This window comes from Dipodomys spectabilis, unplaced genomic scaffold (genome assembly GCF_019054845.1).
Source record: "Dipodomys spectabilis isolate Male_0828 unplaced genomic scaffold, ASM1905484v1 ptg000003l, whole genome shotgun sequence".
NCBI classification, from domain to species: domain Eukaryota; kingdom Metazoa; phylum Chordata; class Mammalia; order Rodentia; family Heteromyidae; genus Dipodomys; species Dipodomys spectabilis.
In genome coordinates, this window is record NW_024870680.1 from 15,635,136 (window position 1) to 15,655,487 (window position 20,352).

Genomic DNA, 20,352 nt, shown 5'->3' on the forward strand with positions numbered 1-20,352 from the left:
TGTATTTCTGTGTTTGATATTTGAAGAATCACAATATCATTTTTGCACAAGGTCTATACTGTTGTACATTTTCATCACCACATAAAAATGCTAATGTTTTTACATCATTTCTGATTCATTCTGCTTTCTCTTCCCTCCCTTCTTCCTTCTCTTCTTTTCCCTTTCTTCCTCCATCCCTCCGTCTTCTCCCTCCTTTCCTCTGTCCTTCTCTCCCAACCTTCCTTTCTTCCTCCCTTCCTTTCCTTACTCCCTGTGAGGGCTGGGCAGTAAGGAATATACTGACTGCTATTACACGGCATAGATTTATGTCAGCACTCAACCATTGCTTTTTTTGTAGGGGGGTGGTAGGAGGGGCTTGAACTCTGGGCCTGGAGGCTGTCCCTCAACTCTTCAGCTCAAGGTGAGTGCTCTACCACTTGAGCCACAGCTCCAAGTCTGGTTTTCTGGTGGTTTATTGGAGATAAGAATCTCGTGGAGTTTCCTGTCTGGGCAGGCTTTGAACTGCGATCCTCAGATCTCAGCGCCTTCGGCGCTAGTATTACAGGCGTAAGCCACCGGCGCCTGGTTAACTGCTGCTTTTTGTAGCATTGGTACAAATGTGAACACAGTGGAAAAGGGAAATATTAATCTTGGTATTTATTTTAAAATACTTTTGACCTAATGGATCTCCTAAAAGGGTTTCAGCAACCTCCAGTAGCATTCAGATTACATTTTGGAAAACTTTAAAATACAAAAACCACAGTTATGGGTCAACACTGGTTAGCTATTCAAGAAGCTCAGATCTAAAATTGTGGTTTGAAACTAGCCTGGGCAGGAAAGTTCATGAGACTCTTACCTCCAATTTACCACCAAAAAGTCATGAGTGTAGCTGAGGCTCAAATAGCAGACCTCTAGCTTTGAGCACAAAAAAAAAAAAAGCTCAGAGGCAGTGTCCAGGCCCTGAGTTCAAACCCCAGAAACAGCAAAAATAGAAAAAAACACAATTGTGGTTGAAAACATGACATGGCAAGTGTTGCCAATTTTATTGTTTTGTTTGCTTGTTTGTTTTCGTCGGTCATAGGGCTTAAACTCTGAGCCTGGGCGCGGTCCCTCAGCTCTTCAGCTCAAGGCTAGCACTCTACCACTTGAGTCACAGCACCACTTCCGGTTTTCTGGTGGTTTATTGGAGATAAGAGTCTCATTGACTGTCCTGCCTGGGCTAGCTTTGAACCGTGATCCTCAGATGTCAGCCCTTCTTTATGGAGAACCTCCCTTATCTTCTTCATGGAGAACTTACCTTCATACAGTAGGTGGCCTGTCAAAACAGCCTAGCTTTTTTTGGTGAGTAGGAGTCAGCAATTGGGTGGTAGAGGATGAGGCTTGGACTTGTAAGAGAATGGCACAGCCAAAGATAAAAAGAAACTCCGAGTGAAGGGATGGAAAAAGATCTTCCATGCAAATGCACCTTGTAAGAAGGCTGGAGTAGCCATTTTGATATCAGGTAAAATGGACTTCTCATTAAAATCAATACCAAAAGACAAGGAAGGTCGTTACATATTAATAAAGGGAATGATCCATGAAGAGGAAATCACGGATCAATATCTATGAACCAAACAGTGGAGCATCTAAATAGCTTAAACAAATGTTCTTGGACTTACAGAACAAAACTCAAACACATTAATAGTGGGAGATTTTAACACCTCACTCTCACAAAGGACAGGTCAACCAAACAAAAAATAAGCAAAGAAGTCTCTGAATTAAATAACATAATAACCAAATGGACTTAGCAGATATCTACAGAGTTTTACACTCAACAATAACCCAATACACATTCTTCTCAGCAGCTCATGGAACATTCTCCAAAATAGATCATATTGGATATCATAGTTGACACAAAGAACCTAAGAAAATACAGGAGGATTTACATAATCCCTTGCACCCTGTCTGACCACAGCAGAATTACTCAAATACATGGAGGATGAACAGCACACTACTGAATAACACCAGAAGAAATTAAGGAAGAAATTAGAAAGTTCTTTTTTTTATTTTTATTTTTTATTGTGAAAATACCATACAGAGGAGTTACAGTTACATGGGCAAGGTAATGAGTACATTTCTTATCAAGCATTGTTGCCTCCTCCTTTGTTTCCCCTTCCTATCCATTCCCATTCCCTCCCCCCTCCCACCCACAGTAAAAAGTTCTTATAACTCAATAAAAATGAAAACATTACAACGGAACCTCTGAGATACAGCAAAAGCAGTGCTGAAGGGAAAGTTTATAGCCCTAAGCACACACATAAAGAAAACAGAAACAGCTCAAGTAAACTTCATGATACAATTAAAGCTGCTAGAAAAGCAAGAAAAATTAAATCTAAAGCTAGTAGATGGCGAGAAACAGCAAAGATTAGGGCAGAAATCAATGAGATAGAAATTTAAAAACTACATAAAATTAATGACGCAAAAAGCTGGTTTTTTTAAAAAAATTAATAAAATTGACAGACCACTTGTGAGATTAATAGAAAAAAGAAGAGAGGCAATTCAAATCAATAAGATTAGAGACACCATGGGAAAACTATAACAAACATCCAAGAAACACAAATGATTATAAAGAACTCCTTCCAAAAATCTATACTCACTAAAGAAAAACCTAGCAGAAATGGAAGAACTTCAAGAAACATACAAACTGCCCAACCTGAACCAAGAAGATATGTCAACTAAATAAACCAATAGAAGAAGTCATCAGAAGTCTTCCAACAAGGGAAAGCCCAGGCCCAGATGGAGTCACCACTGAATTCTCTAAGACTTTTAAAGATGAACTAATACCAGTACTCCTCAAGCTTTTCCATGAAATAGAAGCAGAGGGGGGCAATCCCAAACTCATTCTATGAAGCCAATATCACACATTCCAAAACCAGGTAAGTATCCAACAAAAAAAAATAGAACTATAGACCAAAGTCTCTGATGAACACAGATGCAAAGCTCCTCAATAAAATATTAGCCAACAGAATGCAGAAACAAATTTTTAAAAATCATACATTTTGACCAAGTAGGCTTCATTCCACAGATGCAAGGCTAGTCTAACATATGCAAATCAATAAATGTAATTCACCACATCAACAGAGCTAAGGTCAAGAACTATTTGATCATTTCAATAGATGCAGAAAAAGCCAGATACAACATCCATCCATATTAAAAGCTCTGGAATAGAAGGAACATTGTTTAAAACAAAGCCATATACGACACATCAACAGCCAATATCATTCTAAATGGGGAAAAATTAAAATCATTTCCCCTAAAATCAGGAACAAGCAAGGATGCCCACTCTCTACACCCCTCTTCAACATAGTTCTGGAATTCTTAGCCAGAAATAAGGCAAGAAAAGGACATTAAAGGGATCCATATAGGGAAAGAAGAAATTAAACTATCGCACTGGGAAGGTGGCTCAGTGGTAGAGTGCTTGCCTTGTATGCATGAGGCCCTAGGTTCAATTCCTCAGCACCACATAAGCAGAAAAAGCCAGAAGTGGCACTGTGGCTCAAGTGATAGAGCTCTAGCCTTGAGCTAAAGAGCTGAGGGACAGTACCCAGGCCTAGAATTCAAGCCCCACCATTGATAAAGAAAAAAAAAAGAAATTAAACTATCTCTATTTGCAGATGATGCAATCTTATATCTGAGGGACCCAAAAACTCCACCCCCAAACTCATAGAACTAATTGACCAGTTTGGCAAAGTAGCAGGGTACAAAAATAACCCATGAAAATCAATAGCTTTTCTATACATCAACAGTGTACAAGCAGAAAGGGAAATCATGAAAACAACCCCATTTGCTATAGCCTTTAAAAAAAAAATCTAGAAGTTAACCTAACCAAAGATGTAAAAGATCTGTCTAGTGAAACCATAAAAATCTAACAAAAGAAATCAAAAGAGGACACCAGGAAATGGAAAGAACTACCATGTTCATGGATAGGTAGAATCAATATTGTGTACTGCCAAAAATTATATGCAAATTCAATACAAACCCCATTAAAATCCCAATGATGTTCTTTACTGAAATAGAGAAAACAATCAAAAAATTCATATGGAACAACAGAAAAACCTAGCCAAATCAATTCTAGGCAAAAGACGCAATGCAGGCAGTATTACAATACAAGATTTCAAGCTCTACTATAGAGCCATTAACAAAAAAGCTTGGTATTGGCACAAAAATAGACCAGAAGATCAATGAAACAGATTAGAAGTCCCAGAAATCAAACCACATACTTACAGTCATGATATTCCACGAAGGAGCCAAAGACATACAGTGGGAAAAACAGCCTCTTCAACTATTGGTGTTGGGGAAACTGGGCAGCCACATGCAGAAAACTAGAAGTGGATCCCTGCTTGTTACCATGCAGTAATATCAAGTCAAGATGGATTAAAGACCTCAACATGACCCAAAACTCTGAAACTACTGACAGAGTAGGAGAGACATTAGAGCTGATAGGCACAGGCAGGAACTTCCTGAAGAGAGTCTCAGGGGCACAACAGATAGGAGACAGACTCAATAAATGGAACTACATTAAAATAAAAAGTTTCTGCACAGCTAAAGACATAGCTACTAAACTAGAAAGACAGCATACCAATTGGGAAAAGATCTTTACCAGCAATATATCACACAGAGGCCTCATATCCAGTATATACAGGGAGCTCAAGAAACTAACCCCTCCCAAACCTAATAAACCAATCACTAAATGGGCTAAGGAGCTAAGGAGAGATTTCTCAGAAGGAGAGGTAAAAATGGTAAAGAAACACATGAGGAAATTCTCATCATCCTTGGCCATAAAGGAAATGCAAATCAAAACAATACTGCAGGCCCGGCGGGGGAGCGGGGAGAGGGAAGAGGGAAGCGAGGTGTGGGGAGCGGGTCCCGGGCGGGCCGCGGGACCCAGAAAAAGGCGAGAGGGGTGTCTGGGGGGGGGGGGGAGCCTCCTCGCCGGGACTCTCGGGAGGCCTGATGGAGTAAGAAGAAGGGTCGGCTGTGAATGTATGACGTTGAGTGCTTCAGATCTGATCACTATGGTACGGGAACGAAAATGCATATTGTGCCACATTGTGTACAGCTCCAAAAAGGATGGATCTTCTCCTGAACTCCCAAGTCTTGAAAGAAAAAATAAAAGAAGGAAAATTAAAGGAAAGAAAGAACGTTCTCAGGTTGACCAGCTGTTGAGTATTTCCTTGAGAGAGGAAGAGCTAAGCAAATCACTTCAGTGCATGGACAACAACCTTCTGCAGGCTCGAGCAGCCCTGCAGACAGCGTATGTGGAAGTTCAGCGGCTGCTCATGCTCAAGCAGCAGATAACTATGGAGATGAGTGCGCTGAGGACCCACCGAATACAGATTCTACAGGGATTACAAGAGACGTACGAACCTTCTGAGCAGCCAGACCAGGTTCCCTGTAGCCTCCCCAGAGAAGCAAGAAACAGATCTCAGACCACTGCGGATACCACGCTGTTGCCTAATCCCTTCTTCCCCCTTTTCCTGGAGGCAACTCCTTCCCATGTGTCTCCATCATCCACCAGAGCCTCTCTCCAACTAGCCACTTCTCCTGCTTTCCAGGCTCAGGGCAACATCCCTGCCCCAGATTCATCGGTTCAGATTAAACAAGAGCCCATGTCCCCAGAGCAAGAGGGGAGTGTGAATTCTGGGTCACAGGGCTCTGATTTCAGTGTGTCCAAGGAACTACTGCACACTCAGGGAGAGATGAGTGACAGTGGTCCAGTTCATCCAGTCCTCCCTGCAGGGCAGTGTGTTTCAGAGCTGACAGAAAGTGGCCATGAGCCCAACCAGGATCTGAACCTTTCTGTGGAACAAGGAAGTAGCAGAAGCCGAGCAAACTCTCCATCTTCTCAGTCCCCCGATCTTCCAAACCTGCATAGAGGTGAATTGTCAGCCAAGGGCCACAGTGGGTCTGAAGCCTGGAGCAGTTCTTTCCTGAGATCATCTTTGACTTCAGAAACCCCTGTGCAGAAGGAAGCTCACAGTGCAGCTGAGCAGCCCGAGCAGCAGGCAGAGTCCAGCCTGCCCTCTGCCGAGACCAGAGCAAACAAGAAGAAGAAGAAACTTCGGAAGAAGAAAACGCTCCGGGCTGCCCATATTCCGGAGAATAGCGACACGGAACAGGATGTGTTTATGGCTAAACCTGTAAGGAAAGTAAAAGCTGGGAAGTTCGCTAAAGGGGGCAAAGTAACAACCTCTACCTGGGAAGACAGCAGACCCCGCCCCGAGCAGGAGAGGGCAAGAGATGAGCAAGAGAGCTTCAGAGATGAGCAAGAGAGTGACTCGTCTCTGGAAGTCCTAGAAGTGCCTAATCCTCAGTTAGAAGTGGTAGCCATTGAATCGTCTGAATCTGGCGAGGAGAAGCCAGACAGCCCATCCAAAAAGGATACTTGGAACTTGGCTGAGCAAAACCCACTGGGAACTTCTCGCTCTGGGTGTGATGAAGTGAGCTCTACCAGTGAGATCGGCACTCCCTACAAGGATGGCGCCCCTGTGAGCGTGGCAGAAACTCAGACTGTGATCTCCTCCTTAAAAGGATCAAAAAACTCTTCAGAAATATCTTCAGAGCCAGGTGAGGATGATGAGCCTACAGAAGGAAGCTTCGAGGGCCACCAAGCAGCAGTGAATGCAATACAGATATTTGGAAACTTACTGTACACCTGTTCCGCGGATACAACCGTCCGGGTTTATAGTTTGGTGAGTCGGAAATGTACTGGTGTCTTTGAGGGCCATACTTCCAAAGTGAACTGCCTGCTGGTCACCCAGACCTCTGGGAAGAACGCAGCCCTTTACACCGGTTCCAGTGACCACACCATTCGCTGCTATAATGCTAAGACCCGAGAGTGCATGGAACACTTACAGCTGGAAGACCGAGTTCTCTGCCTTCATAGTAGGTGGCGAGTCCTCTACGCAGGCCTTGCAAATGGCACGGTGGTGACCTTCAACATAAAGAACAACAAGCGACTGGAGATCTTTGAGTGCCACGGCCCTCGGGCGGTCAGCTGCCTAGCCACAGCTCAGGAAGGGGCCCGGAAGCTGCTGGTTGTGGGCTCTTACGACTGCACCATCAGCGTACGCGACGCACGCAACGGGTTGCTCCTCCGAACTCTGGAGGGCCACAGCAAAACCATTCTCTGCATGAAGGTGGTGAATGACCTTGTGTTCAGCGGCTCTAGTGACCAGTCAGTCCATGCTCACAACATCCACACCGGGGAGCTCGTGCGCATCTATAAAGGCCACAACCATGCCGTCACCGTGGTCAACATCCTGGGGAAGGTGATGGTGACAGCCTGCCTGGACAAGTTTGTTCGAGTCTATGAACTTCAGTCCCATGATCGGCTGCAAGTCTATGGAGGACACAAAGACATGATTATGTGTATGACCATCCATAAGAGCATGATTTATATGGGCTGTTATGATGGTAGTATTCAGGCTGTGAGGCTAAATCTGATGCAGAATTACCGCTGTTGGTGGCATGGCTGCTCTCTGATATTTGGGGTCGTAGATCACTTAAAACAACACCTGCTGACTGACCACACGAATCCGAACTTCCAGACTCTGAAATGCCGCTGGAAGAATTGTGACGCATTTTTCACTGCTCGGAAAGGATCCAAGCAGGATGCTGCTGGACACATCGAACGACATGCTGACGATGACAGCAGAATTGATTCATGAAGTTTGTTGCCTCCCATGTTGGGAAGTCACTAGTAGAACTATTTCGTTGTGGCCTCTTCACACAGACCACTCCCTCTCCTTCCCCCGGAAGCGGGGAAGGAAAAAGCCAGGCTTACCAACTAGCAAAAGCCTGCGCAGCTCTGTGAGGTCAGAGGTCACATTTCAAGTTTGTGCAGGAGGGTGCAATGACATTGAAACAGATTTTTTTAAAGGATACCTATACTCCTCTGAGACATAGAGTGATTCATGCGACAAGCATTCTTTCCATGTTTATTAAAACTCCAGATCTTAATTGGTTACCTAAAAAACAAAAACAAAAACAAAAACAAAAAAACAATACTGCAGTTAGACTGGCCACATTCTGAATTCAGACAACAAACAAACGATGGCAAGGATGTGCACTGCTGGTGGGAATGTAAACTAATACAACCACTCCAGAAAGCACTCTAAACATAGACCTTTCCTACAACCCAACCATACACTGTAGGCATCTACTTGAGCATCATGAACTAGGATATATGACAAGGACACCTGCACATCCATGTTCATTGCTGCACTATTCACCACAGCGAAAATATGGAAATAACACAAGATATGGAAACAACACCCCACAATAGATGAATGGGTCCAAAAAGTATGGTACCTATATACAATGGAATTTTACACAGCCATTAAAAAGAATAAAATAATGGCATTTGTAGGGAAATGGATGGAACTAGAATATATCATGTTGAGCAAGGTAAGCCAAGATCAGAGAGACAAATGTCACATGTCTCTCTGATGATCGGATTTAAAATGAAACAGAATATCACAAAGTATACAAGATTCTAAACACACATACACAGTGAGACCAAAAGAGGATAGTATAAGGAGAAAAGCACCGAGTTGTAATACCCAAGCACCTCTTCATATGCAAATAAAATAATACATACACTGAAATGAACTCCAAAAATAAGGAAACAAAGGACCTTTTCTTGTCTTTTCATTTCTAGATGACTCTGTTCTTTACCTCATATATGGTGTATATATGTGCACATCTGAGGGAAGGAGTGGGGAGGGAAGGCACAGACAGAATCAGTGGGAAATGGGTAAAATGTGCAGCAGTAGAACCCACAGGCTGCACTGGATATTGATGAAAGTGAACCAAGCAATTCATGGGCAGAGATAGCAGAAAGGGAATGAGAGAGAATGAGGGAACAGATGTACTAAGTGAAAGGAAAGAAATGTACTTAATACCTGATGTATGTAAAGGTAACCCTGCTGTGTATCACCTCTAACAATAAGTAATTTTAAAAAAGGAATAGGAGAGTGAAGGTGATATACAAAGAAATCACAGGTTCTCATGACCTTGGGGAGAGGCTTGAGGGTACTTGCTAACAGTGCTAGCAAGAGGTTTTAAAAATGAAGCTGGAAAAAAATTATTTGACCTTGAGGAAAGAATTTTTAAATGTCATAAAAATTGCTTTTGAAAAAGCAGGTTAGCTCTGTTTTCACTGTATTTGATTCCGGTGCCCTGCATCTTGGATATAGATTTTTCTAATTTGGGGAGGGGAAGGGAAATAACAAAATGCTTAAATAAGGATACAAGTTGACCCATTGTAACAATGAGATGTACAAGACACTATGTTGACAACAAATTTTACAACTTCAGGAGGAGGGGTGGGGAGGAGGAGTCGGGGAGGTGTGGAGGGAAGGGATGGTAGGAGAAAAACAAAGGTAACAATGATAGGAAATGTACTCATTTCCTTATGTAACTAACCCTTCTGTACAGTATCTTTACAATAAAAATACATACAAAAAAAGCAGGTTAGAATATAAATATTTGGTTATTATCATTTTGGAGGAAGTATGTTGTGAAGTATGATAGTTTCCCATTAGATTTGATTATTGTGGGTATCTTTGCATGCAAAAGCCATTTTCATGTATTAGAAATATCAGATTATTTTTACTCACTGCATTGTATGATGTTAGGTTTTTGGCAGTTTCCTTAAATTCTGTAACATCTATCGTTGGTTAAGAATCTGGCACTGGACAGCTTTGAGGTTAAGAAAGGAAGTAGTATATGACCAGATAGAATTTTATCTGTATAAAATCCTTATCTATTTCTAGCTTTAGCAAGTTTGCTAGATTTAATCCCCTCTATTTTTTTCTTTTCAAACCATTTTTTATTATTTTATTGTAAAGGTGATATACAAAGGGGTTATAATTACATAAGTAAGGTAATGAATACAATTCTTTTTTTTTTTTTTTTGGTCGGTCATGGGGCTTGAACTCTGGGCCTGGGCGCTGTCCCTCAGCTCTTCAACTCAAGGCTATCACTCTACCACTTGAGCCACAGCGCCACTTCTGGCATTTTCTGCTTATGTGGTGCTGAGGAATCAAACCCAAGGCCTCATGCATGCAAGGCAAGCACTCTCCCACTGAGCAAATTCTCACCCCTATGTTTAGTCTTTTTTTTTTCTTTTCTTTTTTTTTTTTTTGTCAGTTGTGGAGCTTGAACTCTGAGCCTGGGTGCTGTCCCTTAGCTCTTCAGCTCAAGGCAAGCATTCTGCTGCTTGAGCCATAGCTCCACTTCAAGATTTCTAGTAATTTATTGGAGATCAGAGTCTCCCAGTCTTGGGGCTGGGAAGGTGGCTCAGTGGTAGAGCGCTTGCCTTGCATGCCTGAGGCCCTGGGTTCGATTCCTCAGCACCACATAAGCAAAAAAGAAAAAAGCCGGGAGTGGCACTATGGTTCATGTGGTAGAGCGCTAGCCTTGAGCTGAAGAGCTGAGGGACAGTGCCCAGGCCCAGAGTTCAAGCCCCATGACCGGACCCGCCCCCCCCCCCCCCAAAAAAAAAAGAGTCTCCTAGTCTTTATTGCCCAGGCTGGCTTTGAACCATGATCTTCAGATCTCAGCCAGGATTACAGGCATAAGCCACCAGTGCCCAGCCTATGTTTAGTCTTTTGAGGAACCTCCATACTGCTTTCCAGAGTGGTTGAAACAGTTTACATTCCCACCAACACTGTGATAGTCTTCCCTTTTAGCCACATCCCGCCAGCATCTGTTACTATTTGTTTTCTTGAAAATGGCCATTCTACCTTTGATAAAATTCAACATTCATTCATGCTAAAAGCTCTGGAGAAAATAGGGATAGAAGGAACATTTCTTAAAACAATAAAAGCCATTTACGACAGACCAATAGCCAATATTATACTTAATGGGAAAAAGCTACAACCAATTCTCTTAAAATCAGGAACAAGGCAAGGATGCCCACTGTCTCCACTCCTCTTCAATATAGTCCTGGAACCCTTAGCCAGGGCAATAAGGCAAGAAAAAGACATTAAAGGGATCCACATAGGGAAAGAAGAAGTTAAACTATCCCTTTTTGTAGATGACATGATACTATACCTTCACGATCCCAAAAACTCCATCCCCAAACTCTTAGAAATCATAAATCACTTCGGCAAAATAGCAGGATACAAAATCAACCCACAAAAATCAGTTGCCTTCCTGTACACTGACAATGTACAAGCAGAAAGAGAAATAAGGGAAGCAACCCCATTCACAATAACCTTCCAAAAAATAAAATATTTAGGAATTAACCTAACCAAAGATGTAAAAGAACTATTTAATGAAAACTATAGAAACTTAAAGAAATTACAGAAGATAATAGGAAATGGAAAGACCTCCCATGCTCTTGGATAGGCAGACTTAATATAGTGAAAATGGCAATACTGCCAAAATTAATATACAAATTCAATGCAATTCCTATTAAAATCCCAATGACGTACATCTCTGAAATACAGAAAACAGTCCAAAAATTCATATGGAACAAAAAAAGACCTAGAATAGCCAAAACAATTCTAGGGAATAAAGACAACATGGGAGGGATATCCATGCCAAACTTCAAACTCTACTATAGAGCTATAATAACAAAGACAGCATGGTACTGACACAAAAACAGACTTGAAGAACAGGAATAGAATAGAAGATCCAGAAATAAATCCACAGGCCTACAGTCAGCTGATATTTGACAAAGGAGCCAAAGACATACAATGAAAGAAACACAGCCTCTTCAACCACTGGTGCTGGGAAAACTGGGCGGCCACATGCAGAAAACTAAAAGTGGACCCCAGCCTATCAGGATGCACCAACATCAACTCAAAATGGATTAAAGACCTTAACATTAAACCTGAATCCTGAAATTACTGCAGGACAAAGTAGGAGAGACTCTTGAACTTATAGGCACAGGAAGGAACTTCCTGAACAGAGTCCCAGGGTCACAACAAATTGGAGATAGACTTGGCAAATGGGACTACCTTAAAATAAAAAGCTTCTGCATAGCTAAAGCTATTACAACCAAGCTAGAAAGACAACCAACTAATTGGGAAAAAATATTTAACAGCAATATATCAGACAAGGGGTTAATATCCAGTATATACAGGGAACTCAAGAAACTAATCCCTTCCAAACCTAACAAACCAATTACTAAATGGGCAAAGGAACTAAAGAGAGACTTCTCAGATGAAGAGATAAAAATGGCAAAAAAAAAAAAAAAACACATGAGAAAATGTTCACCATCCCTGGTTGTGAAGTAAATGCAAATAAAGACAATCCTGAGATACCACCTTACCCCAGTCAGAATGTCCCACATCCACAAGTCAGCCAACGACAAATGCTGGAGGGGATGCAGAAAACCCTATCACACTGCTGGTGGGAATGTACACTTATACAACCACTTTGGAAAGCAGTCTGGAGGGTCGTCAGAAAGCTCAATATTGACCTCCCTTATGACCCAGTCATACCACTCATACCACTTCTAGGCATCTATCCTGAACAACAGGAACCAATATACAAGGACACATGCACCTCCCTGTTTATTGCAGCACTGTTCACAATAGCTAGAATATGGAAACAACCCAGATGTCCCACCACAGATGAATGGATCCAAAAATTGTGGTATCTAGACACGATGGAATATTATGCAGCCATTAGAAATGACAAAATAGGGCTAGGAAGGTGGCTCAGTGGTAGAGTGCTTGCCTTGCATGCACGGCCCTGGGTTCAATTCCTCAGCACCACATAAGCAAAAAGGAAAAAGCCGAAAGTGGCGCTGTGGCTCAAGTGGTAGAGCGATAACCTTGAGCTGAAGAGCTGAGGGACAGCGCCTAGGCCCAGAGTTCAGGCCCCACGACCGGACCCCCCCTCCAAAAAAAAAAAAAGACAAAATAATGACATTTGCAGGGAAATGGATGGAGCTAGAAGAAATCATGTTGAGCGAGGTAAGCCAAGAGCAAAGAGACAAACAGTACATGGTCTCCCTGATAGTGGATGTTAAATCCAAAATGTTAGGTGATAAGACAAAATTAACAGGACTTAAGAAGCAAAGAACTTCCGCTCATCTGGTCGAACCACTACTAAATAACCCCATGCTGCTGATCACATGTATGGTATATATGTGTACACCGGAGGGGAACACATGTATGGTATATATGTGTACACCGGAGGGGAACCAGGAAGATGACACAGAACTAGAGGGAATCAGGGGAAAACATACAACAGTGGGACCCATCAGCTGCACTGGACATTGCCCAAAATGAACTAAGCAACTTAATGGCAGCGATGGGAGGGAGTGAACAAGTGGGAAAAAGGGAACAAATGGGAAAGATGGAACAGCTGATGCTATGCAAAACAAAAGAAATGTACATACCACCCAATATGGAAGAAATAACTATCGCAAAACTCATAGAACTCATAAATGTTATAGACTGTGATAGACAATTTGTACCAGGAAAGTTAGAATGTGTTTGTGACTTTAACTATCACTATCCCACAATACTGTAAAATTTGGGAAATTATGTAATCACTTAATCACAATTTAAAAAAAGAAAAGAAAAGAAAATGGCCATTCTAGCTGGGTTTTCTGGTTTAATCTCCCTCTATTTTTTTGGTTTTGTTTTTGTTTTTCTTTTCAAACCAGTTTGAAAAGGCAGGTCCACTCATTTTGCTGGTCTTCTGGTGGCTGTTGATTATGGTTCTCAGGCTGATATGATGTCACAAAATACAGTTGAGATATTCTGTCACTGAGGTGCTTAGTCACAGTTTAAAATAGTCACTGGCTGCAAATGAATATTTTCTGAGCAAAAAGCCCTCTTGTAAAGAGAGCGAGGTTTATTTGTATAAGGCAGGTGATATTTACCTCTCATGATCAACTGTTAAATGTTCATTAAAGTTCCTAAACTTAAAGAGTTTTATTTCTTTATGACAACACATTGTGGAGTTTGTTGAACTCTATTTCAGACAAGGCTTTATAATTTCTGATTTAATTTCATGTCAAGCTAACATTTAAAATGTTTTTGTTTTAAGTTCAGCAGTCAACACATGCCATATTAACTTAACTTGATTCTAGTACTTGAACTTTTTTATAGTCTTGAAATGTTTTTAAAATCAGTAAAACTTCCTATTTTGTTAGGCCTTTTCAAAAAGAGAATATTGTTTTGTCTAAATTTCCACTATTGTAAGGCATAGAAGAATGAATGAATACTCTCTAAACTTAAAACATTAAAAGACTGCCCTATCTCTTTCTCTCAAACATACACTCAGAAAACTTAACTAACAACACATGGTAGTTAAGCCTAAATGCCAGTCAGCTTTTCTACACAATTCATTAATCTGATTTTTATTCCAGATATAAATAACTCAAAGCCAAGTTAGATGAAATGAACCCATTCTAACATGATCCAAGAAGGAGAGAGTCTATAGATGAAGATAATAAACATTGGGATGCAGCTCATTCTCTCATATCAGGTTTTTGAAGGGAGTAAGTAGACTGTTACCCTTGAATTTAACGTTCTACACTAGAGAGTTCAAGAATTAACTTAGCTCTGACAATAAGGATGAAGTTTGGAAGATGTAAGAAAACCAGCTGCCTAAGTGATATCCTATGTGTACTATCTTAAATTGACTTCTAAAAATCTGTTTACAGGTAGGATATATAATGTCAAGTATATGCATATTTAAATGTGTGTATAATAACCATGTTTTTCATGTAAGATTCTTAGATACAGGCCTTTATATTAGCTATTAGTTTTTTGAGAGAATAACTATATTTTGGTTTTATTTCCTAGCCTGTAGAAATTTTAATATTATTATAAAGTGATTAAAACTCTAAGAAGTATTGGTCAGAGAGTGCTGGTATCCTAGAGTGAGAGGAATTTGCTGAAGTGTCCTGACTTTAAGCAGGTTTTGTGTTCATGGAAAAGTTCTCAAGTCTTTAGTACTACAAAGTAGCATGTCTGCCAACTTCTTGGAATTTCATGGCAGCAATCATTCCAGAAATCAGAATACCCTCTATATCTAGAAATTGTAATTTACATATTTCAGTATAACTAGAGACAAATATTGTTTACCAAGAGGGGTTCTTGTTTAAAGCTCTCTTCTGAGAGACCTGTACCACAGTTGTTCTAATACTGCCTGTTGCCTTCTGGTGCTGGTTAATCCTCATGGAATCTCTTTTACTGATACCTCAAGAAGTAACTGCAGGTAAAAATAGCAGATATGACAGAAGGCCCTTTGGAGAGACATAGTCCTTTGTGAATGAAAGCTTCAGGACCACCTGAGGTCTTCCAGTGTTATAAAGAGAGTACTAGGTTATACATTTTTATGACTTTTTATTTACTCAAAAAGCAAATTTGTAACATCTGCAATGTGCCTACATATGTGCTTCAGTGGCTTGGAGGGAGGCATGGTACTGGGACTTGAACTCAGGGCCCAGGTGCTCTCTCCTTTAGCTCTTTCATTCAAGACTGAGGCTTTACCACTTAAGCCATGTTTCCATTTTCTTTAGTAGCTTCTTGTTGTTGGGTAAACTGAAAAACCTGCCTTATATAAGCCGGTGCCAGTGGCTCACACCTATAATCCTAGCTACTCAGAAGGCTGAGATCTGAGGGTTATGGTTTGAAGCCAGCCCAGGGAAGAAAGTCTTATCACTAATAAACTACTCAGATGTGGTGCTGTGGCTTACATAATAAAGCACTTGTCTTGAGCAAAAGAAGTTCAGGGACAGCTCTTAGGCCTAGCGTTCAGGCTCCAGGACCAGCAAAAAGAAAAAAGAAAAAAAAGAAAACACTGGGCACTGGTGGGTCACACCTGTAATCCTAGCTACTCAGGAGGCTAAGATCTGAGGATTGCAGTTCAAAACCAGCCCAGGCAGGACAGTCCATGAGACTCTTATCTCAATTAACCAACAGAAAACCAGAAGTGGCACTGTGTGTCAAGTGGCAGAGGGCTAGCCTTGAGCTGAAGAACTGAGGCACAGTACCCAGGCTTCACAACCAACAGCAACAATAAAAAAGGGCCTTACAGGTTCTGTTCTCTGCCTAGCTATTGTTTTTCAGAAACTGCAATATAGGGCTGGGAAGGTGGCTCAGTGGTAGAGTGTTTCCCTTGTATGCATGAGGCCCTGGGTTTGATTCCTTAGCATCACATAAGCAGAAAAAGCCAGAAGTGGCTCTGTGACTCAGGTGGTAGAGCGCTATCCTTGAGCCGAAGAGCTGAGGGACAGTGCTCTGGCCCAGAGTTCAGGCCCTGTGACCAACAACAACAACAAATAAAAGCTGCAATATAGAACATGTACTATATAGTTTACCTTTTTTTTGTCGGTTGTGGGGCTTTAACTCTGGGCTTGGGCACTGTTCCTCAGCTCTTCAGCTCAAGGCGAGCACTCTCCGCTTGAGCCACAGCACCACTTCTGATTTTCTAGTGCTTAATTGGAGATAGGAGTCTCACAAACTTTTCTGCCCGGGCATGCTTTGAACCATGATCCTAGATCTCAGCCTCCTCAGTAGGATTTTGTGGAGTTTAGTTTACTCACAATTGTATGACCATTACCATTGTCTAACTCCTGAACTTTTCTATCACTCCAAAAACAAGCCCCAAACCCCTGTCTCTATACCTCCCAACTCCTTGAAACTACTAATCAGTTGTCTCTGGATTTTCCTCTTAGAGACATATCATAGAAATGGAATCACATAATAGAAAACCATGTGTGTCTGGCTTCTGTCGCTTAGCACAGTATATTCAAGATTCATCTGCGATCTAGTAGCCTGTATCAGTACTTTATTGGATTGTATGGATATATTACATTTTATTTATTGATTCACCTGTTAATGGACACATAGTTTGTTTTTGTTTGTGGACTGTTATATTTCTGTCTTTATCTTTGTCTCCTGTCTCTTCTTTCACTCTTTGTACTTCAGTGGGTGATTCCCTTTAGTTCTACAGCAGTGTCAAGCTCCTTCATATATTAGTGCCTACTTCCTATTCACATTTGCTTTCTTAACTCTTAATCAGGATTCATATCCCAGTTGTAGTCTGTTTCTGTAGAGAAACCATATCATACTCTTCTATTATATATTCTCTTGGCACCAATTATTTTTCCTTCATAAATTCCTTTTAATTTGCAGTTGCATACTTGATTATATTATCTGTCTTTACCTCCTAACCTTCGTATACTACAAACCTGATGAAAGCAAAAAGAGAATAATTACTGCTCACAGTTATATCCCTGGTCTAGAACAGTACTCTTTCTCTGTGTGTGAGTGTATAGATGTATTAATGTGTGACATTGTTTGCAGTGCCAAAATGAGAAACACAGTCTTTATCCATGTAGAATTACAATGTAGTTAGGCAGGCAAGTAAATAACCATTTTGCTCTAAGTAATGTGGCAATGGCAGTATGTATAAAAGTAATGAGATCATAGAAAATGTGAGGGAAGTCAAAAAGACTTTACAGAAGCAGCTTTTAAATTATGAGTTCTTTTATATCATCTGGAGAAATATAAATGTCTTAAAGGAGTTGTATATTGTTTACCCTTGTTTCATTGCACAAAAGAGTACTTACTAAAAATTCACTGTACTGAATCAGTTTTCCTGACATATAGGCAAACTGAGAACATTCTACTTATAGAGACAACATAAATCCTGGCATAACGTTATTAGTAGTCCAGTATTTCTGCAGTATATTTTATAATAGTAATATAGAGCAAAAGAAGGGCCTAAATTACAGGAAGACTATGTGAATGGCTTACATTGCCCTGCCAAAAAGATTTAGGTCTATTTTACAAGCAATGAAGAGACATTAAAGACTATTGAATTAAGTGGAATTATCAGCCTGGTGTTGTGTCATGCCTATAATTCTTACCTACTTGGGATACTGATATCAGTAGGATTGTGGTTTGATGCAAGCTTGGACATCAAGATCCTTTCTTAACCAATAGCTGAAAATGCTAATAAATGCCTGTCCTAGGGTCTGGGAGTGTAGCTTAGTGGTAAAGTGCTTGCCTAGCACGCAATAAGTCCTGGGTTGGATTCCTCAGTACCATATTCACAAAAAAAAAGCCAGAAGTGGCACTGTGACTCAAGTGGTAGAGTGCTAGCCTTGAGCAAAAGAAGCCCAGGCCCTGAGTTCAAGCCCCAGGACTGACGGGGAAAAAAAAAAAAACCTGTCCTAAGTACATGGAAATCTAGGATCAGATAGATTGTGATTCCAGGTCAGCCAGGACAGAAAAATGGAAGCAGTTGGGTGTCAGATCTATCTATCTATCTATCTATCTATCTATCTATCTATCTATCTATCTATCTATCTATCTATCTCTACATCTCTACCTACCTTCCTTCCTTTCTCTCTTTCTTTCTCTTTCTCTACCTCCCTTTCTCCATCCTTCCTTCTCTCCCTGTCTCCTTCAAGACAATATCTCAACTTTACATACTTCCTGTATTTAAAATAGCACCAAATGCAGAGGTCAAAACAACATGGAATAAGGTGGGTGCCAGTGGCTCACACCTGTAATTCTAGCTACTCAGAAGGATGAGATCTGAAGATCATGGTTCAAAGCCAGCACCAGGAGCAAAGTCCTTGAAACTTTTAACTCTAATAAACTATTCAGAAAAGGCTGGAAGTAACACTGTGGCTCAAGTGGTATAGTGCCAACTTTGAGCACAAAGAAGTTCAGGCCAGGAGTTTAAGCCCCAAGACCTACCAGAAACAAAAACAAAACAGCAATAACAAAAAAATTGGGAAACACCTGGGTTTTATATACTTATAGAGCAACTAAGAATTAGGAGGGTAGAAAGCATATTTTAATACCAAACATTAAAGAAGAAAATCCAAAGTTGCAGTATTAGAGCTGGAAACCATAAGTTGTAAGCAGTGCTGAGTTCCCCCAAGTGTTGGACCTTCCCATTCCTACATTGCCATCTGTCTGTCTCATAGTGCAATCAACAAAAGTGATTTTGTTCAAAAGTAGGAAATAGTGGTGAGAGGCTAGTATGTACCTCCTTCCTTAAGCATAGTTAACTCTGTGCTTTCATCCTGAAATTTCTGATTAGTCCTTCTTATACCTTGGGAATTCTTCATTTCAAAATCTTTCTTTGCCTTTCTTTATCCTTATTAACAGAGTTTATTTGAAATTCCAATGTTCTTCATTATTCTCTCCCATACTGTTCGGTTCCCCATACCCCAAGATAATTACAAAAGTGAGAATTTTCTGTTGCCCTACAAAATGGATACTGTTTTGCTGGATGTACAAAAGTAATGAGCTCTTTGTAACTTTAAAGGAAGGGAAGGTCAAATAAGTTTTAGTTTATGAGTTTAAGTAACCAAAACAACAAAAGTAGAATTACTCTAAAAATATTAAAAGCTAATTTGTGTTTTCCCTCACAGACTTTACATATCTTTCTGGGATTAAAATAGAGGCAGACGGCTTCATCTGAGTGACCAAGCAGGACCAACAGAAGTTAGAGTGTACAGAGAGTTTCTAGTTTACTCGCTGATGCTCTTCCTCCCGACCTTTGTCCTCAGTTAGTAAAATAAATACAGTTATGCCAGGAAGTTTCGGGGATTTTTTTGGTTCTTGCCTCAAATAAAAACACTCTAGAGTATATCTGTTGAGAGTGCCAACAACATTGAGAATCTCAAAGTTATCTTTCAAGTGAGAGGAGCATACATAAAAGCTAACATTTTCCCTCAGCCTTACAGGAGTGAAAATTTTATCTGCTATTCTGAACTCTTGTTGGAGTTAGACATTAAAATTTTATAGCAAAGGCTGGACACGGGTGGCTTGCACCTGTAATCCTACCTACTCAGGAGACTGAGATCTGAGGGTCGTGATTTGAAGCCAGCACAGTAAGGGAAATTGTAAAATTGGAGACTCTTATCTTCAATTCTCCCACTCCCTCCATCTTCCCCAAGTGGATCTGTGGCTCAAATGGTGGAGTACTACCCTTGAGCAAAAAAGCTCAGGGACAGCACCCACGCCTTGAGTTTAAGCCCTAGGACTACAGAGACTGGGGAAAGGTAGACTTCAAATCAGTGGGAAAGTAACAGATTATGGAAGATATGATATTGAGGTCTTTTTGAAGAAGAAAAAATTTACCTTTAAATCATACAAGACTAAAGGAAATGATAGGTTTGTTAAATCATGTGGCTGATTTATAGCTCTGGCCTGCTTTCCTGTTATCACAAGCAACAATTATTATATGTATAGCCAGCATTACTTGCTTTTCAGTCTTCACTACATTTCCTTGCTATGTTACTTTGTCTCTTAGCAGATACCCTGTGATTTTAGTCTTTTGCTTTAGCCACATCCCACTGTAAAATATAAATTTGGTATCAAAGGAGAA

The 20,352-nt window shown here is 40.7% G+C and overlaps 2 protein-coding genes across 6 annotated transcripts in view; both read left to right on the forward strand.

Annotated features, from left to right (window-relative positions):
* Fchsd2 (FCH and double SH3 domains 2) overlaps positions 1 to 20,352 on the forward strand; it is a 250,079-nt gene that overhangs the window by 149,072 nt on the left and 80,655 nt on the right. The window lies entirely within an intron of this gene.
* Positions 4,920 to 7,985, forward strand: LOC122114356 (zinc finger protein 106-like). Its single transcript, XM_042687478.1, has one exon. It carries the CDS (start codon positions 5,004 to 5,006, stop codon positions 7,686 to 7,688), a length of 2,685 nt encoding a protein of 894 aa, XP_042543412.1. The 5' UTR covers positions 4,920 to 5,003; the 3' UTR covers positions 7,689 to 7,985.